Source organism: Dioscorea cayenensis, chromosome 8 (assembly GCF_009730915.1).
Source record: "Dioscorea cayenensis subsp. rotundata cultivar TDr96_F1 chromosome 8, TDr96_F1_v2_PseudoChromosome.rev07_lg8_w22 25.fasta, whole genome shotgun sequence".
In the NCBI taxonomy this organism is placed as follows: domain Eukaryota; kingdom Viridiplantae; phylum Streptophyta; class Magnoliopsida; order Dioscoreales; family Dioscoreaceae; genus Dioscorea; species Dioscorea cayenensis.
The window spans coordinates 8,609,874-8,634,661 of NC_052478.1; the positions used below are offsets into that span (position 1 = coordinate 8,609,874).

The 24,788-nt window shown below is 35.1% G+C and overlaps 4 protein-coding genes across 4 annotated transcripts; 2 read left to right on the plus strand and 2 right to left on the minus strand.

Annotated features, from left to right (window-relative positions):
* Positions 1–928: 928 nt before the first annotated feature.
* LOC120266649 (putative disease resistance RPP13-like protein 3) lies at positions 929–4,236 on the plus strand. The gene is made up of 2 exons (XM_039274291.1): positions 929–3,644; positions 3,881–4,236. The coding sequence occupies exons 1-2, from the start codon at positions 952–954 to the stop codon at positions 3,900–3,902; spliced, it is 2,715 nt and encodes a 904-aa protein (XP_039130225.1). The 5' UTR covers positions 929–951; the 3' UTR covers positions 3,903–4,236.
* Positions 4,237–11,542: 7,306 nt separating this feature from the next.
* On the plus strand, positions 11,543–15,587 carry LOC120267067 (serine/threonine-protein kinase Nek6-like). The gene is made up of 13 exons (XM_039274750.1): positions 11,543–12,037; positions 12,515–12,581; positions 12,751–12,816; positions 13,056–13,102; positions 13,176–13,221; positions 13,324–13,404; positions 13,585–13,627; positions 13,725–13,774; positions 13,891–13,972; positions 14,047–14,096; positions 14,206–14,279; positions 14,399–14,450; positions 14,532–15,587. The coding sequence occupies exons 1-13, from the start codon at positions 11,922–11,924 to the stop codon at positions 15,468–15,470; spliced, it is 1,713 nt and encodes a 570-aa protein (XP_039130684.1). The 5' UTR covers positions 11,543–11,921; the 3' UTR covers positions 15,471–15,587.
* LOC120267064 (disease resistance protein RPP8-like) lies at positions 15,268–18,651 on the minus strand. The gene is made up of 2 exons (XM_039274748.1): positions 15,697–18,651; positions 15,268–15,402 (listed from the first exon to the last, which is right to left on the minus strand). The coding sequence occupies exon 1, from the start codon at positions 18,492–18,494 to the stop codon at positions 15,738–15,740; it is 2,757 nt and encodes a 918-aa protein (XP_039130682.1). The 5' UTR covers positions 18,495–18,651; the 3' UTR covers positions 15,268–15,402; positions 15,697–15,737.
* Positions 18,652–19,240: 589 nt separating this feature from the next.
* Positions 19,241–23,831, minus strand: LOC120267065 (probable disease resistance protein RF9). The gene is made up of 2 exons (XM_039274749.1): positions 20,121–23,831; positions 19,241–19,557 (listed from the first exon to the last, which is right to left on the minus strand). The coding sequence occupies exon 1, from the start codon at positions 22,819–22,821 to the stop codon at positions 20,125–20,127; it is 2,697 nt and encodes an 898-aa protein (XP_039130683.1). The 5' UTR covers positions 22,822–23,831; the 3' UTR covers positions 19,241–19,557; positions 20,121–20,124.
* Between the last annotated feature and the right edge of the window lie 957 nt (positions 23,832–24,788).

A 24,788-nucleotide genomic window follows, 5' to 3' on the forward strand; every position in this document is an offset into this window, starting at 1 on the left:
AAAGAATATTGTAATATGATGGTAAGATGATAATGATAATGATGATGATGATACATTGGATTAAGTAACAAGTTGCATTAGAGAATTTTTCTATGGTTCATATAGGTTAAAACAAAATGTACTCAATTATTGCTTAAAGTGCACACTTGTGATAGCTGAAATAATGAGCAAAAAACAATTAGTATGTTTTAGTGCTGACAATTATTTGATTTATTGACATCGAGTCTTTTACATAAAATGCTTATTTTGCTAAAAAATCAGTCTCAAATCCCAGCTCATATAGGTAGAAGGTATTAGTGTTGAGGACCTCAGCTCTTCGTGCATGCTTGTCTGTGACATGTAGCTTGTCCACATTTATATATAAAAAAAAAAAAAAACGCAATTAGTATGACTTTCTCAATCACAAATGGCAATTTGAACCACATCAAGATAGTGATGTTCAGGATCTATTTGTTGATACCAATAATATTACTCAAAAACAATTCACAATTAAAGATTTTCTCAAGCTTGATGACTTTTAAATAAAATTAAATTAAATTAATAAAGCTGTACAATGATCTCGCCGGCTGTTGAGAAAAATCCTAAACAAAAAGTCTCCGCATGTCAAGTTATATTTGCTATGTTTTCAGTCTATGTTGTGGGGGGAGTTACTAACCAAAGGAAGATGCTACTGGCCAAGTCTTCCAGCAAATTTCAAATGAATAAAATTGTGGGTGTCAAACAAGCAAATGAAACCAAAAAATTAACAAGACAATGAATATCCTTATCACTGTCAATTTCATTGTATCATCATCATCATCATCATCATCATCATCATGCTCTATATCAAAACCAATTTAGACTTTTTGGAAATTAAGCATTACAATAACTAATTGATCATCAGATACAATTGTTTTAGTTGTTTATCAATAACAACCAGCAGACAGAAAGAAGCAATAACAGGAAGGAAAGATGATTGAGCATACTATTGCATTGGTGCTGCTAAAGCTTGCTGATCTCTTAGCCGAAGAAGCGATGTTCTTATACGGAGTACGTGATCAATTCGAGTGGATCGAACGAGAATTACGACGAATGAAATGTTTTATCAAGGATGCTGATGATAAGAGGAGGAAAGGAGACGAAAGAGTGAAGAATTGGGTGAGGGATGTTAGAGATCTTGCTTTTGAAGCTGAAGACATCATTGACATCCATATGATCAAGATTGAGAGACGTCGTCGGAGGAAAGGTTTCATGGGTAAGTTCATTAGGTACACTCATATCCTCAGTGAATTGGTTGCTTGTCATATGATTAGTTTGGATATTAATCGAATGAAGATAAAGGTCCAAGAAATCTTAGACAGTCGAACTACTTACGGCATTGCTAATATAGATGAAAATGATGGAGAAGTAATTAGTTCTATGGATGATTTGCAAGCGCGAAGACGGTTATCTCCTAATCTTGATGATGACTCTATTGTTGTTGGTTTTGAGCTTGATAAGAAAGTGATCATGGAACATTTACTTAACTCCAAGATCAAGCGTCGATGTGTGATTTCTATTGTTGGAATGGGTGGTCTCGGCAAAACAACTCTAGCGAAAAAGATATACAATAGCATCAACATTAAAAGACAATTCGAGGTTTGTTGTTGGGTATCTGTGTCTCAAGATTATAAAGTGAAAGAACTTCTGAAGACGATCATGAAGAAAGTCATGGGCATTGCAAGAGATGAAATGGAAAGGATAGAAGACGACGACTTGAAAGAAAAGTTATACAAGTTCTTGAAGGAAAGGAGATACTTTATAGTCATGGATGATATATGGAGAACAGAAATGTGGGTACAGATCAAAGCAGCTTTTCCAGATGTGATGAATGGAAGCAGAGTGCTGTTCACTACCCGCATATTAGAAGTCGCAAGATCTGCCGATCCTTCGATCCCTCCATATGAGCTACCATTCCTAAGCAATGCAGAAAGTTGGGAGCTATTTCTTAAGAAAATCTTTCCAACAACTGAAGATGCTGAGTTAACTTGTCCAAAAGAACTCGAGGCACTAAGCTGGAATCTTGCAATAAGATGTCGTGGTGTGCCGCTTGCTCTTGTCGTGCTCGGAGGCCTTCTTTCGAAGAAGGAAAAGACATTTGCTGTGTGGATGGAAGTGGCTAAGAGCATGGACTGGGAATCAAATGAAGATGGCAAGCAATTCTTGCAAATATTGGCTTTGAGTTACAATGATTTGCCACACCATTTCTTGAAGTCATGCTTTCTGTATATAGGATCTTTCCCAGAGGATTCAGAAATTCAAGCATCAAAATTGATCAGGTTATGGATTGCCGAAGGGTTCATACCGCAGAGAGAGAAGCAGAGCATGGAAGACACGGCAAAAGACTACTTGGATGAATTGGTGCAGCGATGTATGATTCAAGTTGCTTGTAGAAGATCAGATGGGAGCATTAAGAAGCTTCGCATTCACGACCTTCTGCGAGACATGTGCATATCAGAAGCTAAAGAGGATTGTTTTCTTGGTATTCAGAGCAGCAGTCATAATGCCAATCTTTCCACTTCGCGTCGTCTAGCTCTCCACAACATCAGTGTTGATCTTCAGCATCTCAAGCGCACTTCACCAAACTTGCGCACTTTAGTGGGATTCAATCTGAGAAGCAGCCATGAGATTAACAAATCCATTCACAGGATCAAGTTACTACGAGTTCTTGATTTAGAAGGTGCCCGCAATCTTGAGAGGCTACCGAAGGAAATCACAAGCATGATCCACTTGAAATACTTGGGATTACGACGAACTAAACTGAAAGAATTGCCATCAACCATAGGAGACCTCAGCAATTTGCAAACTCTTGATACAAGTCATACTCAACCAATACCAGTACCAGATGCATTTTGGAAGATTCAGACATTGAGGCATGTATTTGTAGTTGGAGGGTGTCCACACACAATTGGCAACTTAAAGAATTTGCAAACATTGAAAGTTCTCGGTTCCGGACAATGGATAGAGAAGGACTTGGAAGAGTTAACGAATCTCCGGCATTTACACATATCAAACCTTCTTGATTCTCATGGCAAGCCATTGTGCGATTCACTTGATAAACTAGAACACCTTGTATCATTAAAAGTGACGACGAGCTCACAATCAATCCCGGGAAATATCATCACAGCCTTATCAAACCATTACCAGTTGCATAAACTAGGCTTGAATGGGAGGTTATCAGATGAGCAGCATTTCCATAGCATTCAAGAATTTCCTACAAAACTTACAAAGATAACGTTACGAAGCTCACAATTGCGACAAGATCCTATGAAAGTACTAGAAACACTTCCAAATTTACAGATACTTAAACTGGAAAGTGGTGCATACATGGGAGAGGTGATGATTTCATCAATGGATGGGTTTGTTCAACTGCAACATTTGATACTTAGTGGCTTGAAGAATTTAGCAAATTGGATCATACAAAGCGGAGCAATGCCCGGACTTACACGTCTGCACATTGCCGACTGTGAGAAGCTGGAGATGATTCCAGAGGGACTGCAGCAACTGACAAAACTTAAGGAGTTGGAATTGTGGGATATGCCGAGGAAATTCCGAGACAGGGTTCAAGAGGATGATGGAGATGATTGGTGCAAGATCCAGCATGTGCCTTCCATTACTTTCTATCCGTAAGTCTATACTTGGCTTTAATTTTGTGTGTTCTTTCTTTGCTTTTCAACATGATAAACAACTCAAAATGAAGAATTTCATACAAGCTTAGTAAAGAAATTAATGGCAACTATTTTCTTCTCAAACACCATAAATAAATTGAACCTGGAAAATCAGAAATCATGTGCATATCTATATATTCATTTAACATAATTGTGATTTAATTCTCTTTCTTATGGTTGTACTGCTGTTTCAGGAAGGTGGTTTTAATGAATTAAACATCTCCAATGAAAGGAGGAGGACTAGATTTGATTCTTGATTTCCCTACAAGGCTAGCACTGGGCCACAGCTCTGAATGATGATCATGTATCTTTGCTTTATCTATACTCTACATTCATGTTTCAAGGGACCAGGATTTTGCAACAAAATGAACAATTATCTTTATGTAATCTTTGCTTCCATTAGAATGACATGTCAATATTAAGGAATTCTCATGTAGTTCAACAAAGGCTTATGTGCACTATTGGTGTATGTTGCATTTTGGTCCTTAGTCTAGAAGAGGACATTGCTTCTGTAGTATGCATGTAAATTCATTTTAGTCTATATCTCTTGTAGCACTGTAATATGACCATGTATTTTATAATTTATAATTTATTTATTGCTGATTCAATTATGTGGTAACTATAACTTACATATGGCATGTGACACTTCATGGCATGTTATTAACCTGAAAAATATATTCTTTTATTATTATTATTATTATTATTTTTTGCAATAACGGGAGGGCCGTAACTTGACATGTTAGTTGACAAATAATATGCAAAAACAATTTGTGAAAAGAGTTATTAACAAAAATAGGAGAATTTTTTGGAGATACTCAATTGGTATGTAAGAAGGGTTGAGAGGTTAGGAATGTTTTTAATAAAAATGCTCCCGGGAATAATCAATTAGTTTCTCATTGATTCAAAAATAATTTGTGAATGTATGCACAGTAGATACAACATTAATGATTAGTAATAAAATTAGTGATAGTAATTTTTTTACTACTTGTTGACTAGTCTGAAGATTAGTTAACAAATGAGCAAATGACAGTAATTCTGAGGTTTGTGAACAATCAAGGATAAGTTGTTGAAAGATTTCTTGCTATTCACCATGTAAATAATACTTTTATCTTTTCACTAAAAGTAACTTTAAATAAATTGTTTGTTCATCAAAGTTTATTAATTTCACAATTGAGAGACCAAGGGTTTGATGGAACCTCAAATATGAGATAGAAATTTAATGGTTTGAAAACATTGATTTTAAATTAAAATCCCTTTGCATTTTATATCCATTTGTTTACTAATCAACAACAATTGACAATTGTAGTTGTCAGGAATATTCTAATTGTTCTTGATTTCTTTTTGTTATACAAGTATGATTGTGAATATTGTGGGTGCTTTAGATGCATTGCTTCAAATGCACCATAAAAAACAAAACCTTAAGATACTTGTTGGTCTCATTTTACAACTTTAATCCATCTCTAGACTATGTGGAGATGGACTATTATAGATAAAAAAATATTTAGCATTAAGTTTGTACTTTACAACATAAAGATAAAGAGATCGTTAATATTATGGCATTGGTTGATATTATGAAAGATTGTGTACAATATTTGAGAGATAATAAATGGGATGGGTTATTAGAAGAGGTTAGCAACTTTTGTGATAGAATGTGTATTCCAGTGCTTAAAACAAAGATAAAATACTAGTCCAGAGTTGTTCTAGGTATGAAGGGAAGTGGATTCTTTATTGCCATCATTATCATACCGAGATTTTTATTGCAATTATTGAATTGACCATTTATCTCCATAGCAATTAAATCAATAATTGTAATAAAATTTTTGGTATGATAATAATAGTAATAAGTAATCAATTGTCTTTCACGCTTCCAAACTACTTTTTGTTCTATAATAATCCATCTCCACATGGTTATGAGAAGGATTAAAGTTGTAAAATGTGAACCCCAACAAGTATCTCTAGATCTTGCAAAATTTATCTCTTAACGCTTGCCTTTTTAAGAAAATATCTCACTAATCTCTAATCTCTTATTTCTCTTCATTTTTTTATGGCACATTTGAAGCAATGCATCTGAAGCACCCACAATATTCACAATCATACTTGTATAACAAAAAAAAAACACAACAATTAGAATACTCCTAACAATTGAAACAATGGTCAATTGTTGTTAATTAGTGAACAAATGGATATAAAATGCAAAGAGATTTTCATTTAAAATCAATGTCTTCAAACCATTAAATTTCCCTCTCATTTTTTAGGTCCATCAAACCCTTGGCCTCTCAATTTTGAAATTGACAAACTTTGACGAGCAAACAATTTATCTAAAATTAGTTTTAGTGAAAAGGCAAAAGTATCACTTACATGGTGAATAGCACGAAATCTTTCAACAACCTGTCCTTCATTGTTCACAAACCTCAAAATTACCATCAATTGCTCATTTATTAACTTATCTTCAAACTAGTCAACAAGTAGTAAGAAATTACTATTACCAATTTCATTAACAATTGCTAATGTTGTCTCTGTTGCACATTATTCACTAATTGCTTTTAAATCAATGGATAAGTTAATTGATTATTAACAAGAGTATTTTCATTAATAACACTCTTAACCTTCTCAACCCTTTTTTGCATACTAATTCAATATCTTTAAAAATTTCCCCTTATTTTAAGACTCATTTTGATCTTAGAAAGCAAGACCATGTACTAAAAGAATTTGAATAGCATTCAAAACAACTATCAACCAAGAGTGGTAATCAATCTCCATCTAACGTCTATGAGAAGACAACACATGTGACATTCTTTTTATTTGATTTTTAAAATCCTCGCAATTTCATCTAAGCATTATTGTGCGCAATGTTCACTAGATCTACATATTGATTAAAAGCTTCAAGAGTTTTCCTCTAATTACTAAATCCTCTTTTTTAAAAAATATCACTTGTGCCTTCTCGCTTCTATCTTGCTTGAAATGATAATAATAAAAGCAATAGGCTTCGTCTTTTACCACACTATATAACTAATTAAACTTCTGAAACCATGCTTTTTAAAAGTACCACATGTCTTTTCCCTATTATTTTTTGGGAAAGTGATATCTAGATGGCTGACACAGATTTTTCAATAACTATGCTCTCCAAACTTAATATTTAATCCCCATATCATACTCTTCAATTAGTTTTTTAAATCCAAGGTCATCAATAATATCATTTGAACTAAACTTAACACTAAATTTTTTTTTTTTTTTTTGTGCTAAAGTGCTCTCTTTAGGGAAAAAAGAGTGCTCTTAATTTACAACCTTTTAGTTTAGGTTTAAAAACTTCTAAACATATACATAATTAACATTAAAAATGAAAATAACAAATAATGCAATAAAAACAGCTTAACTCAAATTGATAATTTAATTCACTTATTAAATATAACCATTGTTCAACAAATAATCTAATAGATAATCAAAATTTTCACAACAATTAATCAAATAAATATCCAACAATTATTCAACAATTATCCAATATTTCTTACAACAAATAATCAAACACATAATTAAACAAATTAAATAGAATATAAAATAAATATAAAAAAGTAAGATAAATGTTGTACATTAATGAAAATAAATCACAAACTTAAAAGAGATTGAGAAAAAAAAATTGATAACATTATATTGGTAAGTTCAATAAAAAATATATCTATAACATAAAATTTTAAAATAAAAATATCATTAAAAAATAGAAAAAAAAAAAACTACCCCAAAGTGTATGAAAATGAACCATGTTTTGCGGACCTTGTTATTTATTATTATTTCTCATTATTAATTTTATTTAATATAATATTTTTTACTTTTATTTAGTTTTTTAAAGTACCGTAGGATAATGAGCACAAAAATTAAAAAAAAAAAAACAAAAATCAAACAGTATAATGTTTTGTTTGAGTGACATGAGATATATATAGTTATATATTGAAACATAATCTTGGGCTAGAAAAAGCAAGAAATAATCCTAACCTTGTCATAGAAGCAAACATTCATAGAAGCTTGAACACTGATGACATCTCCACCTTCACCATCACCAAAAAAAAACCACCACAATATGAACTTCTAGTACTAGTTGTACGTGGTCCTACGCAGTGGCGGAACTAGGGCCAAAACCAAGGGGTGCTAACTTTAATTTTAAAAAAATTATATTACTTCAAATTTAAAATTATAATAATTAATATTTCAAAAAATATACCACGATTATATCACAATGAGATAAAAGTTTAATTATTCGGTCAAATCCAATTTAGTTTCAATTTAAATATGAAATTTTTTTGTATTAATTCAAACTAAATAATAATAATAATAATAATAATAATAATAATAATAATTTTTTTAAAAAAAATATAAAATATATATATACAACTAACAACTATCATTACTAAGTAAAAGTTGAATCATTCAACCAAATACAATCTAGTTTTAACTAGTTCAATAATAAGACTCATAAGATTATGGCTTTCAACAAAATCAAAACTGATTATAAAGTTGTTTTTTAAAATTTGAAGATTTTATATAGAAAAATCATTAGAGTAAATTTTTAATTGGGTGAAGTAGCTTTCTTACTATAGAATCTAAAAAATAAGTCCATGATATCTAAGATTATATAAATATAAACATATAAATACATTCATATTAATTAAAAATATAAATATAATATATATAAGTATATATGTGTATATATATATATATATATTATACAAGATGGGGCCAAGGGGGTGCTCAAGCACCCCCTTGACCCCCTCCTTCCGCCCCTGGTCCTACGTCTACAATATCACCACATGTTAGAAAATATCACAAAATTATTTAAAACCACAGACATGCAGAAAGAAAAATAAAATTATGATATCAACTAATTGTTTTGATGAGCAACCGAATTTAATTAAAAAGACCTAGAAAATTACCTCTAGATGTTCCAAATCTTTTCCGTTGATGAGACAAATCTGTTCCTCCGATTGTCATAGATCTTCCACCGTCAAATAAAGATTCACATCTCTAGAGAGATCACACGCCGGATTTTAGAATCATTTTTCTCTTTTCCTCCAAATAGCGCCTAAGGTTAGAGATCAGTCATGCTTACAAAAACTTCATTAAACATATAAATATTATGTTATTATGAAGTCCTATTAGAAATATGAAACTTCATAAACATATAAATATTATTCTATAAAATCCTATTAGAAATATGAGTTTTAAAACAACTAAAACTACTTTTGTCTTCAAGTCCTTATAATTTTGATTAATTATCTGGCTCCATTGAATTTTAGTCAAAATTTAAACTTATGACAAAACTGTAGAAAAATTTACAATTTCACTCATCCCATGAAATAAAATTATAAATCGACAATTTTACTTTACACTTTTTGAGACAGATTCTTAATTCTTTTAAGCATGTCTTTTGAGGTTCTTTTCGATTGGTAATAAAAGGATACAAAAAAACATGGGTGACACCTAGCCAGCCCCATGACCCCACATCATAGCCTAATTAAACACGAATAAGTAGATCATTACAAATCTTTTTGATTATAATTACCATATATGTATAAACCCTTTATTCTTGTATCTCAACCTGAGTGAGAGCTATGGTAATCGTCAAACTTACTAAAGTCGATCATATGCAAATAATCATAGTTGAGTAAGATTACCAAACTATCCTTTGTTTCCCCCACACAATTAATTTCATTGCCTTGGTCAAGGTCTTCCAATCTCATCTACTTATAATCGCATAAGATTTACCTTTATAATATCCTCCTCTTTATCGCATAAAAAAAAAAAAGATTTAACTTAATACATATGAACTATAATGTTCAAAATTAATTAAAAATGCCATCGCAAGATTTATATGAATATCAAATACCTATTATTAATAAAAATATATAATACAAATGAATTGTCCTGATACAAGTATCATCATTGCGATTTAAAAGCATAGGCCTAATAAGAGATAGGGATGGAGAGAGAGAGAAGGGGAGTGATGACAACAACAACAATGACTAAACATGTTATGGTGGTTAAATTCGATAAATAAAAAAAACCGGATCTGAATCCGCTTTAACATATAATAAAAAAATCGAACATGAATCCTATTAATGAAAATCCGACACCCATACCAAATATGCAAGTTGGGATTAACATTAGCCTTTGATTCAATACTATTAATAAATAAATTATAAAAAAATCAAGGGACGTATATATTCTGCGAACACTTTTTTTAGTTTTAACATTATTTAAGTTAATCCTAAAGCCTTTTTTTATTTTTAAACTGAACCATTGGTTCAAGAAAAGAAAAAGCTATTGAAACTTTGACCTTTCATATTATGAAAAAGTAATAATAAAATGAATTATTTACTCCTCTTTTTTCAAAAGAATGATTAAAATATATATATCATTACTTAGCCGTTTACCAACCGACATAATCTTTAGAAAGGGTTTTCATTACTGCATAATATTTTTATTTATTTGTTTATTTATTTATTTATATATTTATGTGTTTGGTGTGAGAAAGAGATAACACATCAGCGTGACAAACATGAATGATAATAATACATAATGATTAATTATAATAATAGTCTTAATTTTCAAGCATGCAACTCATTTTAATGCCCAAGAACAAGAGGTCATGATCTCAAACTCTAATGCACTGAATAAAAAGGACTTAAATCTTCACTTTTATTTATTCTTATCTTTTTGTCGTCATCATGACTAACACCGTCCAACAAAGGATGATGTGGCCAATTAGATTAATGTCACATATAAAAAAATTATTTATTTTCTATATAACTATATTATTGATGTGAAAAATAAAAAAAATTTGCTCATAAGAATAAATTTAACAAAAGATTATTAATTTCGCATTTTTGTGTCACTCATTACTTATTACATGACTGTAATTGACAAAAGGGCTAAAAAAATCAAATAAATTTTTCTAATTTTTTTTTTCTAATTCCTTTTTTTAGTGAATTTATATAATATAAGGACTAAATTGTAATGAATAGCTAGTAAAACCTTGACAATAAAGCTTTACAACTCTTGTCCCATACTCAAGTCTTCTGCAAATAATTCAATCCAACACCAACTCAAAATTATATTGTAAGGTCCCACCTATGACTGGTATAATACGGTGTTAGAAAAATAGAGGATCTGCAAGGAAAATCAAGAGTGATAAGACAACACAAACATACAAGATTTGTCAATGTGCCTACTCCTCGAGAGTGAAGCCGCAATTTTCCTCTTATTCACTCATCTCATATCTCTGAAACAAAAGACAAAAGTTACATGTATTTATAAGTAAAAGCCTAAGCTTATCCATATCCTAACCTATCTGGATTTTATACCTATCCAGATCCTAAACCTATCCATAATCCTAACCAGATACAAATTACTTTGTATCCTACCGCGGGGGTATTGGCCCTGTACCCCCAATCTATCAAATCAATACTCCGTTCAACAGGACAGATGCCGTCGCTCTACTCCAATCCATTCTCACATGTGCTCGTTTACTTGTATATAAGAGCCATACACAAAATGCCAGAATAAAAAATTCCCTACTGTCAATTAAGGTTCCAGAAGAAGACGAAATGTGAAACCATATATATATATATATATATATATATATATATATATATATATCTTGAATTTTGGCTTTATGGAAAATTCAACCATAATTAATAATAAAATTGGGACCAATATTAGTTTTAAATCAATAAAAATCCAAATAAATTATTTCATTTCATTTTATTTATTATTATTATTTACTTTTATTTTTTATTTTTTTAAAAAAAAGAAAGAAATCACCCAATAAGAAAAGGACAGAGTGGTATGCAACAACCAAATCCAAAAAAGTTGTATACTGAAGAAGATGAAGAAGAAGTAGAGGTCCCATAAAGTCATGATTTCAAAGTCCAACACCACCACCACCACCACCACCTTCTGGAAAGCTAGCTCATCTCTCAAGCAACCCTTTCCGGCCAACTTTCAACTTCTCCCTTTCACTCACTTTCCCATTTTTATACTCCCCATCCACACCATGCTTCCATTTCAAGCTATCATTCATCCCATCAAATGCTCACACTTTCCTCAATCTCCATCTCCATCTCCATCTCTTCATTCCTCTCATGGCTCTTGTGTGATCTATGGAGCTCTTGTACAGCTTTTACTAGAGCCATGGCAATGGTGTGAGCCTCATTAAAGTCTCTTCTTTGTCTTTCTAAGGTTTAAATGGTGGGAAAAGGGGGTGGGTTTAGTATGGAGGGCTGCTATGAAGTTGTGGAGAAGATTGGGAGGGGTTCCTTTGGATCTGCATTCCTTGTCATCCATAAGGATGACAAAAAGAGGTATTTCTCATCTCAAATCTATGGTTTTTGTATTAATCCCTAAATAATTCTTTGGAAACAAATTTGTTTTCATGGGTTGTACTAAAGGGAGGAAATTTAGGAGGATAATGTGAAATTCATTGCTAAATTGACCTAATTTTGGGGAAATTAGATTGGAATGCTTAGCATGTAAATGTAATAGATCTGTCTAAATACTTTGCTTTGAAAGAGCACATAGAAATGAATTTCCTCTAAATTTTATGAAATTCAGGCATAATCTTTGCATCATATCATGTGTTGATACCAAATGAAGACATGAAAGAGAAATTTGACATTTTTTTTCTTATTTATTGTCAAAGTGACATTAATTTTTGGAAATTTAGATCCTATTCATATATGTAACAAGGTGGCATATTCTATCAATTATCCATGGCTTAATCTGGAAGTAGATAAGTGAAGCAAATGTGGTTGAGTTTTCTGTGACCATTTCTTCAACAGGTATATCTTGAAAAAGATTAAGTTGGCCAAACAGAATGAAAAATTTCAGCGTACCGCGTATCAAGAGGTACACATTTCCGATCTCTTTTCTGAAAAATATAGAAACACATTACTGTGACCATACTTCAACTACAAGATAGTGTTTCGATAAAGCAAGTGTCAGCATAAAAAACTACACTGATTGTTTAACTATATTTCATTTCCTCTTGATGTCTTTATGATCTTATTAATCTCAGATGGCTTTAATTGCGAGCCTTTCTAATCCGTATGTTGTGGAGTATAAGGATGGTTGGGTGGAAAAGGTATGTTTTTATTATTTCTATGAACAACTATATGAACAAACCGATGATTTTCAGATATATAATCATACAAAATGTGGTATTTGTGCTTGATTCACCTATTCTTTGTATAGAGGTTGTAACATGACATTATGAAATTCAATGTAACATGCCACACAACAGACAAATAGAAGCTGGAATTTGAGTAAATTCTTGTAATATTATTTCAATGCAAGTGAATGTTATCTCTAATATTGTTGCAGGGGACTAGTGTGTCAATTGTTACTGGTTATTGTGAAGGAGGAGATATGTATGCACTAAACATCATCTTTCTTGTCATCCTCACTTTTCTTTCTTTAGTTTGCTAACCTGGTGATTCTCAGGGCTGAGAAGATAAAGAAAGCCAAAGGAATCTTATTTCCAGAGGAGGTAAGGTAAAAGAACAAGGTTTTTTTTTTTTTTTTCCAACCAAACAAACATAAATGAAATAAGACTAATGAATTAAATTCTATACCTTTTCGGTATTTGCAGAAGGTCTGCAAATGGCTGACTCAACTGCTACTGGCAGTCGATTATCTGCATTCCAATCGCGTGCTCCACCGGGACCTCAAGGTATTATCTGCCTCTGCTTTTATTTATTATTAAAATTTTATTAAGATTTCTACTTCAGAAGATGCTAGTTTGAAATCATGGCTTTAATTTAGGAATTTAGTATCCAATTCTTGATGTTACATGCACACTTCATACTTGTTTTTTCTCTAATAAAATGATCATATTCCCTTTGGCTTTCAGTGCTCAAACATATTCCTTACCAAGGATGAAGATATAAAACTAGGTAAGAAATTATTATTTTTCCCATCAACGAAAGAGAGATTTGGAAGCTTCAAATTCATTTATTGAATTTCTCTTGCATTTTGCTTACTTGTAAGCAGGTGATTTTGGGCTTGCAAAGCTACTGAATTCAGAAGACCTAGCTTCATCGGTAAATCCTCTTTTGTGTTCCTCATCAATGATAACTTTCACAAAGAAAAAGTCCATTTTATTTTGTTAATATTATATGCATATTGCTAAGAATTGCTCGTTTTCCATCAAATGCAGGTTGTGGGAACTCCAATCTACATGTGCCCTGAGATATTAGCAGATATACCGTATGGCTATAAATCAGATATCTGGTCACTAGGTGAGGCATTAAACCTGACTCTGGTGTTCCAAACTTTCGACTGCTTCTTATCATTAACTATGAACTAATTTCAGGTTGCTGCATGTTTGAAATTACGGCACATCGCCCTGCATTTAAAGCTCCTGTATGCATCCTTCTATAAACATATCATTAATCAAATCCTTTCATTTTTAAGTCTTAATCATTTAAACTAACACTTCGATTTTGGGTTTATTGTGAAATACTTTAATCAGGACATCGCAGGACTGATCAACAAGATAAATAGATCCTCCATATCTCCACTGCCTACCATATACTCCCCTTCACTGTGGGTAGTCTTGTCATCGGAGAACATCAATACTATTCCTTTTAGTTAATTTATCATATCAAACATGGGTTTCTATCATTACAGATTGAGAGATCCTGCATTTTCTTTCTTTGTAACAGGAAACAATTGATCAAAAGTATGCTAAGAAAAAATCCAGAACACAGACCAAATGTAAGTTTGAACTCCATTTTACTTGGACAATACTATACCTGCTGTGAATCATACTGATGCTTTCTTCAATCTATTTTCCAGGCTGCTGAACTCTTGAGGCACCCATACTTACAGCCTTATCTTGCAAAATCCTGCAATCCTTCTTCATACTATCTACCCATAAAGTCAAACAATGAGAACAATAATGATACACAAGAGAAACTTGCAAAAAGGCGATCTCAGAGACAACAGGAGGTTGGGAAGAGTAGTAGAGAATCCAAAGATAGTGGTTCAAGAACAGATGCAGCAAAACAAACAGCAGAACAAACACAAACGAAGATGGACGCAATGCAACAAGATAATTCATCAAATGGCATAACATATCCTCACTCCATTCCGGGTTCATCAAGTGCTGAAATCAAGATGGTTCATAACAGCAGCTCTGATGTTTCTAGCAATACTGATAATGGCGGTAAAGACCAAGAACACCTTGGTAGTTCACAACTTCAAGCAACCAATGAGCAAGGGAGACCCAAGATTAACAGTGATGGAGTAATTTGTGAATGCAAATCTAATGGTCGTCAATTAGATGACGAACAAGAAAGAATTGTAATGCACTCCTCAGATGTAAAACTTGACGGTATGCCAGAATGCAAGACATCAGTTAGTGTTGCAGAAGAAAACCGGTTAAAATTGTTGATTAGCACTGATGCTCCCTTGCGGAGAACGAAGACCGATGGAGATGAGATGGCTGTGGCAGTTGCAGAAGAAACATCATCAATGAGCACGGTTACACTTCTTCATGGAGATGGCACACAAGCTGAATGGGATAGCCTCAGCATCATCCAACAAAGGGCTGACGCTCTGGAGTCCCTCCTGGAGCTATGTGCACAGTTGCTACAACAAGAGAGACTTGATGAACTTGCTGGTGTATTAAGACCATTTGGAGAAGAAACAGTATCATCAAGAGAAACTGCAATATGGTTAACAAAGAGCCTCATGTCCACACCAAAATTCGGAGGGGGAACCAAAATTCAGTGACCATCATAAATGTTATTCATTGCTCTTGTTACAAGCATTATTTGAATTTGAATGGTGTGGGTTTGTTCGTCTTTGGTTCACAGGCTTATTATTAAGAGATATTTCTATCTATCTATCCATCTATCAACATTTATATGTATGAGAAATTTAAAGGGAAAACAGATGATTTCGATGAAACAAAATGCTGCTGGCTGGCCCAAGTTGATGTAGAAAATCAAGAACTTACCTGCTCGAAAGTGGGCACCAGAGTTGAATTCCATGCAAAGATCAGCAGAAGTCAACTGAACGCACGTGCTGGATCTTGTGCCAATCTTCACCATCTACATGAACCCGGCTTTGGAATTCATCCGACATGCCAGAGACCTTCAACTCTTGAAGTGAGCCCATGTTCCGCAGACCCTCGGGTAGCATCTGAAGCCTAGGACAAACTGAGATGTATAAGCATCTTAGTTTAAGCATTGCACAACCGTCCATTCTCCAACATTCTAACTGCTCCATGCCAGACAGTTCCAAGATTTGAAGCATAGGGAATCCGCCAGTAGAGCAAACTATCTCTTTCCCTTCATATGCTCGGCGTACCAATCTAAGCACGGCCAAGCTCCGGAGATTCTCCAACACAGGCATTGGGTCATGCAGCAACAGAGATGCACGAAGTGTGAGTTTGCTTAGATACCGTGGGAACAGATCGTGGCTAGGAAGCTTTCGTTGTGCCAAATTCAACACACCATGTAACTCCAACTTGCGGAATCGCATATTATTCGACAAGGTAGTGATGATGCTCGATGGTAGTGATTCTGACCTGCGTACCTTCAAGGAGACCAGGCGAGTTAGATTACCAAGCAAGCGGCATACAGCTGAATTCTGTGAACTTGTCATTCCTGATATTCCCAAAACACGCAAATTGATCATCTTCCCAGAGTCTTGCTCAATCCATCCCCCCGAAGCATCTGCGTCTTTAAGAATTTGAAGGTTTTTCAAGTTGAAAATCTTTGGTGGAAGTATACAACCCCAGGTTATGTTTAAAACACTCAACGTCTGGATCTTGCAAATACCATTTGGCAATTCTCTTATGCAAGTGCTACGAATATCTAGAATTTGTAAACTTAGGAGATTTCCAACAGAGGCAGGGAGCTTTTGCAGTGATGCACAATTCCTTAGTCCCATATATCTTAAGAGAGTCAGTGTCTCAATCTCCTTTGGCAATTCTTTCACCCCTCCTGCACCCTCCAGATCAATGACTCTTAGTAGCTTCAAAACATTCAGGAACATGACGTCTGTTTTTAAGTTGAAAGCCAACAGAGTGCGCAGTTTTGAAGCAGAGGAACGCCAGTAAGATGACTTATAATTTTGCAGAGCTAGACACCCCAACAGAGTGCACCGTTTTGAAGCAGAGGAACAACAGAGAGATGATTCATAATTTTGCAAAGCTAGACGCCGTGAAGTGAATTGTGAAGTACTTCTAGCCTCCAAGCAATTAACATTCATCAATCCATCCTCCCTGGCTTCTGCTATGCAAAATTCATGCAGGACATCATGGATCCGGATCTTCTTGACACTGTTATCATAATCCCTTTTCTTGACAGCCTGAATCATGCATCTCTGCACAAGTTCATCTAAGTAACCCCTCGCAATTTCTTCCATGGTTTGCTTCTGTCTCTGAGGTATGAAGCCCTCGGCAATCCATAGCTTGATCAACTTGGAAGCAAGAATCACGGAGTCTTCTGGGAAGGCAGCTAGATACAAGAAGCATGACTTGAGATAGTGATGTGGAAGGTTGCAGTAGCTCAATGCCAATATCTTCAAGCATTCTTGGCCATCTTTTGTCGAATCCCAGTCCATGCTCTCAGCCACCTCTGACCACACAGCAGGATGAGGATCCTTCCTGGAAAGAAGTCCTCCCAACACCACCAGTGCAAGAGGCAATCCTCCACATCTTTTTACTAGCTGTCGGCCGATGTCCTCCAACTCTTCCACACTGCTATCTAATCCTGCTGGAAAGGCCTTCAAAAGGAAAAGGTCCCAACTCTTGTCCTCTGGCAGAAATGACAATTCATATGGAATGGTCATTGGGTCAGCATGTCTCGCTACTTCAATGACACGAGTAGTGATCAACACCCGGCTTCCGTTCATAGCATCCGGGAAGGCTCCCTTTATTCGATTCCAAAAATTCTTCTCCCACACATCATCCATAATTATTAAATACCTCCTTGAATTCAATGAGTTAAGAAGCTTCTCCTTCATCCCGGTTTCATCCAATCCTTCTAATTCACCCCTCTTAAGGTCAACAACTCTACTGATGATAATCTTCAGGATATCAATGACGTTGTAAACTTGGGATATAGTCATCCACAAGCAAACATCAAAATGCTGCTTAATCACATTGTTGCTATATATCCTTTTTGCAAGAGTCGTCTTCCCAAGGCCGCCCATTCCAACAATGGACACAACACTACGTCTCAGGTTTTGCACATCAGTAAGTTGATTCAAGAGAAACTCCATGTCATGCTGAAATCCAACAACAATAGTTTCATCATAGAGATACGGAGATAGATTCCGACGTGCCTGCAAGCCTTCATCAATAAAACTAATCTGATCTTCCCCACTTTCTCCAATATTAACAAGGCCATACCTAACTTTACTCTCAGCAATCTCCGAGATCTTTTTTTTTAGCCAGTTGATCTTTGTCGCAATCTTATGGCGGGCTATCACTTCAGCAAAGGAAGCATACCTTGTAACTGAGGCCAACAGGCCTTTCTCTCGCCGTAGACACCCAAGCTTGAGCAGGTAATTGTCAATAACATCTTCTGCTTCAAAAGCAACATCTCTGACCTCCTTCACCCAGTTCTTAGCTAGTTCATCTCCCTTTCTCTGTCTTGAATCTGCATCTTTGAGGAAGCTCTGCATCCACTGCAGTTCAGAAACCACCCATTCCACTTGTCCCCGCACCCCATGCAACAAAACTGCTTCCTCAACAAGGAGGTTACAGATCTTTTGCAACACAAAGGAAATTGCAGGATTACTCATCTCTCTCTCTCTCTCTCTCTCTGTGTGTGTGTGTGTGTGTGTGTGTGTGTGTGTGTGTGTGTCTCCTCCTGTCCTGTGTGTGAAGCCGAGATTGAAAAATCAGATGGTGTCAACTACTGCAAGTGCAGGGAAAGTGTTCCCTGGGTCCACACTGTTATTGAAATAATAGAGATTAGCATTATTATAAATAAGGAAATAACATGGAAGGTTAGGCAATGACTGACTTCCTTTGGTCCATACTGTTGTTAACAAGCTCAAATTATGTCACAATTTACCTACTCTGTAGCAGCATGTAAATTTCGACAATTAAACAGGATAATTACTAACATGTAAAAGTAATAAATGATACAATAGAAAGAGATCTCATGACAAGAAAGAATAATAATAAAAAGAACCATAGTTAGTAATGATGAAGAAGAAAATACACGGTGAAGAGCAACATTAGACAAGGAAACTAAAAGAAGTGAATCATAAGAAGCAAACTACATTGACGGAAACAGAGTGGTGGACACTTTTAAAACTATGTGATACTGAACTTCTCAAGACCTTTGCTTTGAAGGAGATTATGGAATAGCGGCATATCCATCTCAGAATCAAAAGCTTAAACAGTCAGTTGTACAAATATAACAGGATTTGGGAGAAAAATTATGACTTTTTAACTGCTGTAAACCCTTTCCCTGGATCTGCGCACAAATTTCAAAAAAAAATTTCTATAATTGTAAAAAAGTTTAAGAAAACATCGCATGCAAAGCCAAAAGCATAAAAAAGGCCTGAGGAGAAAAAAATAGACTAGGCTCATGAAATACAAAGTGTACAATAAATTCAGAAAATAGAGCAACCAAACCACAAGCAACAGCAATGGCAGAGAGGCCTTGACCAAACCACAAGAGCATGGAGCGCACTAGAGTTTTGCAGGAGGAGGCCGAAACAGAGGAGGGAAGCGAGGCCACTGGTGATGATTCGTTTTGATGGCGCGGGAATTCATTCTCAGTGATTTACAAGTCCAATTTGGTTTGATGATTTTACCATTTTACCCTTTTACATTTAGCACCCCTAAAAAAACCTATGCCAAAATGAATTTCATTAAATATTTCACATTTAGCTTTTTAATAGATAACTCACAAATACAAGTACATAACTCAGACTGTCAGAAGCCAAAGTATTACTTACCAAAGTATATTAAATCTCTGCCTATCCATGCACATCTTCTCAATCTTATCTAATTCAAAATTAACTTCTTTGTAGCAACACAATGACACAAAAACAAGGAGAAAAGAAACAGAGATTCAAAATTATCCCTATGAGAAGTGAACATAAAGCAAGACTTGAATTCATCAAAGCGGAAACCATTTATCCTTACAAACAATTCATATCACAAAGCATCCTTAAATCCTTTGGATAAATTGTAAGTAAATTATCACTTGATTATACAATTATTCTGTGAATTTAAATAAAATCTGTTATAAAATTTGATTGCTAACCATTTCTCTTGATTGAAGAACAAGCTGAAGAGGACAACAGCCATGAAGAAATATAGAACACAGTTGTTCGTTGGTCTATTTAATAAAAGTACGGACGAAGTCTGATGACAATTATGTTACTTATACTTCAAGGACAGTGACTTACCTGATCAATAGATGGTGATTGAAGGCAGATGACTAATCTTGTGCCAATCTTCTCCGCCCTCACGAGCTCTTGCATTGAAATCCTGTGGCATGCGAGACAACTTCAGCTCTTGAAGGGAGCTTGCCCTCCCCAGGCCTTCAGGCAGCATTGACAGCTTCTTACAAACAGAGATTGAAAGATAGAAAAGATTGGCCATTGAGCAGTCTTCAATTCTCCAGCATTCTAGATACTCCAAGCAGGAAATTTCCAAGACTCGAAGTCTGGGGAATCCACCAGCAGAACAGACCATCTCCTTCCCTGCATAGGTTCCCTTCATCAACCTCAGGACTATTAGGTTTCGGAGTTTCTCCAACACTGGCATTGGGTCATCCTCAAACATTGATGCACGCAGAGTAAGTTTGCTTAGGTTCTGTGGGAACAGATGGTGGTCAGGGAGTTTATGTAACATTCCATGTAACTCCAACTTGCGGAATTGGCGATTGCTTGATAAGGTTGTGATGATACTTGAAGATAGCAAACTTGTCCTCTGTACCTTCAAGGAGATGAGGTGGGTAAGATTTCCAAGCAAATGGCATAAAGTTGGAAGTTGAGAGCTAGCAAGTGCTGATATCCCTAATACTTGGAGATTGATCATCTCTCTAGAGCATCTCTCAACCCATCCCCCAGCAGCACATGCATGTTTTAGAATTTGCAGGTAATTTAAGTTGCAAATGTTTGATGGAAGCAAACAAAACCACTCCATGTTTATGATTCGTAGTGTCTGAATGTTGCAGACCTCCTCAGGCAGTTTTACTATGCCAGTGTTGCGAACATCCAGAACTCGTAAACTACAAAGATTTCCAACGGTGGGTGGAAGCCTGAGCAAAGATGTGCAATTTCTGAGACCCATGTATCTTAAATGAATCATCCTCTCAATCTCCTTTGGCAAATTCACCACAGATCCAGCACCCTCCAGATCAATGACTCTTAGCAACTTCAATCCATGCAGGACTAAAGGATTCGTAATTGGCACAGAAGAGTTAAAAAGCAACAAAGTACGCAGTTTCAAACCAGTAAAACACCAGTCAGAAGATCGATAATTTTGCAGAGCAAGACGGCGTGAGGTGACCTGTGCAACAGTCATGGCTGAGTAAGTGCTAGAAGCATTGATCAATCCAACTTCCCTAGCTTCCGCAATGCAAAATTCATGCAGGACATCATGTATTCGGATCTTCTTGACACTCTTATCATAATCACGTACCTTGACTACCTGAACCATGCACCTCTGCACAAGCTCATCTAAGTAACCCCAACCAATTTCTTCCACGGTTTGCCTCTCTCTCTCAGGAATGAAGCCTTCAACAGCCCATAGTTTGATCAATTTGGAAGTAAGAATCTCAGAGTCTTCTGGGAAGGCAGCCAGATACAAGAAACATGACTTGAGGTAGTGATGTGGCAGGTCACAGTAGCTCAATGCCAATATCTTCAAGCATTCTTGTCCATCATGCGTGGAATTCCAATCCATGCGGTCAGCCACCTCTGACCAAACAGCAGGATCAGGATCTTTGCGAGATAGAAGTCCTCCCAGCACAACAAGCGCAAGCGGCAATCCTTCACATCTTTTCACCAGTTGTCGCCCAATATCCTCCAACTCTTCAGGGCAGCTTACATGGCTATCTAATCTTGTCGGAAAGGCCTTCAAAAGGAAAAGCTCCCAACTCCTGTCCTCTGGCAGAAATGACAGTTCATATGGAATGGTGATTGGATCAGCAAAACTTGCTACTTCAATGACACGAGTAGTGATCAATACTCGGCTTCCATTCACATCATTTGGGAAGGCACCTTTTATTCGAGTCCAAAAGTTCTTATCCCACACATCATCCATTACTATTAGATACCTCCTCCCATTCAATGAGTTAAGAAGCTTCTCCTTCAACCCACTTTCATCTAATCCTTCCAATTCATCCCTCCTCAGACCAACAACTCTGCTGATGATGATCTTCAGCAGATCAGTGACTCTATAAACTTGAGATATAGTCATCCACACGCAAACATCAAAATGCCGTTTGATCATGTCATTGCTATAGATCTTTTTTGCAAGGGTTGTCTTCCCAAGGCCGCCCATTCCAACAATGGAGAGAACACTTCGTCTCAGGTTTCGCACATCTGTCAGCTGATTCAAGAGTACCTCCATGTCATGGTGAAATCCAATAACAGTAGTGTCATCACTGAGATATGGAGATAAATTCCTACGTGCTTGCAAGTTCTCATCAATAAAATCGATCCTTGCTTCCTCACTTTCTCCTATATTAAGAATTCCATATCTAGCTCTGCTATCTGATATATCCTGTATTTTAGTTTTTATGCGGTTGATCTTGGCCCCAATTTTATGGCGGGCTTTCAATTCAGAGCTAAAACAGGAATACCTTTTAACAAAAACCAAGAGGCCTTTCTTCTGCCGGAGGTGTTCGACTTTTAGCAGGTAAGTGTCAATAACATCCTCTGCATCGAAAGCAACATCTCTGACCTCCCTCACCCAGTTCTTAGCTAGTTCATCTCCCTTTCTCTGCCTTGAATCAGCATCCTTGAGGAAGCACTGCATCCTCTTCAGTTCAACAAGCACCCAATTCACTTGATCCCGCACCCTAAACAACAAAACTGCTTCCTCAATGAGCAGGTTAGTGAGCTTTTGTATCACAAAAGAGATTGCAGGATTACTCATCTCTCACTTTACTCCCTGTGCGTGTGTGATTAAGAATGAGGCAAAGATAGTAAACCAAATGACCAGAGATTCCTGATGATTTCAGCTTCAGCAAAAGCTATATGGTCCCACACTGAGTATTCAACTAACTCAATAAATTGATCAACAAAACTAAATAAAAAATAAAAATTTGCGGTCTGGCCTAGGTGTTCACATTGTTTAAAAACATGTTTTTATGAATTTATTTAAATTATATTTTGATAATATATTAGTGAAGAGATACAAACCTATGATTTCCATCAAATTAAAAAACACGACTACCAACTACCATGCTTGTTCCTTTTAGCTTAGATGGAGTAGTGTTTTACTATGGAAAAAATCTACATCACTTTAAACCAATAAAACCCAAACCAAACCAATTTTAATTGGATTCAGTTCGGGTTAGAAAATATCTAACATGATTGGTTTGGGTTTAGTTGAAACCAGCACATGACCAACCCCAGTCCTTGCACCTGTCATTGAAATTAAATAAGTTGCCATCATCATGGAAAATAAAACAACGTGCAATACAAAATTAAGTTCCTTTAGTCCACACAGCTGTTGACAAACTCAAATTATATGTCATAATTTACCTCTTTTGTAGCATGACAACAATTTCCAGAATCAACCAAGAAAATGATACAGTAACAAAAGTTCTCATGAAAGTAAATTATAAAAGGAGACATAGTAGTGAAGAAGAAGCAAATAGGAGGACAGCATTACCAACAAACTAAGAGAAGCAAATCACAAGAAGCAAACTACATCAATGAAATCACAAAGTGCAGTGGACACTCATAAAGTGACTTAATACTCAACTTCTCAAACACTTTGTTTTTAATAAGATTATGAAATAGTAGCATGTGCATCTCAGAATCAAAAGGTTAAAACAGCTCAGATGTGCAAATATAACAAGGTTTGGAAGAAAAATCACAGCTTTGCAAACTCCCTTCACTGTCTGTCTTGAAAAATAAATAAATAATAAAGATAAAAACTACTTCTAACATAGGGAAAATTTTAAAATAGAAAAAAATTAGGTTGAAAAGCCCAGGAAAAACAAATAAACAAGGAATTAAAATTAAAATAATAATAATAATAATAATAATAATAATAATAAAATAAGGCAAAATACATAAATAAATGAAACAAGAACATAGAGCAAACAAAGCACAAACAATAGCAATGGCAGCGTAGGGCTTTTGGTCTTCCGATGTTGATACTCTGGGATTTCAGGGAGTTCTAGGTGACCTTAGAATCACACTTTGAAAAAGGAAGTGATTTTTTTAGGAAATTAAAGTAGGAGTTCCCTAATTTGATCATTAGACTGGTTGAGAATAGCACATGAAAGGCCACTAGGATTTTGAAGGTGGAGCTTGGGTAGAAAGAGCGAGCAAAGGGGAGCGGGAATTCATCTCAGTGCTTGGGTTTTCTCTAAAAAAAAAAAAAATGCTCACGGATTCAATTTGACTATTTTTACCATTTTACCCTTATATATCAACACCCTGCAAAAATAAAAATACAAATTGACTGCACTTTACAACCCATATAGAATATATAAATACTAATATTTATTTGTTAAATATAATAAATCTTTTTTGGATTTATCATTATTATGTTTTATAATAAAAATTTGACTGACTAAAGATTTTATAAAAAATTATTTTAAATTAATTAAATTATGTCAAATAATTCAAAGATGGGTCCAAACCTGACTCAGATCCAACCCGCCAACCCACTTTGACAACCCTTAATTATGCTTTGGCAAGAAAAAGCAATGCTTAGTCTGCACATAAAAACCAGTGTCTTAACATAGTATACTAGCATAAAATTAGGACAACTGAAACGGTCATTCTAAAATATACCCCCAACGCCGAAACCAGATCTCTTAGTAAAAATTCATATCACATAACATACTTGATCTTTGCATCGTTTGCATAAATAGTAAAAAGATG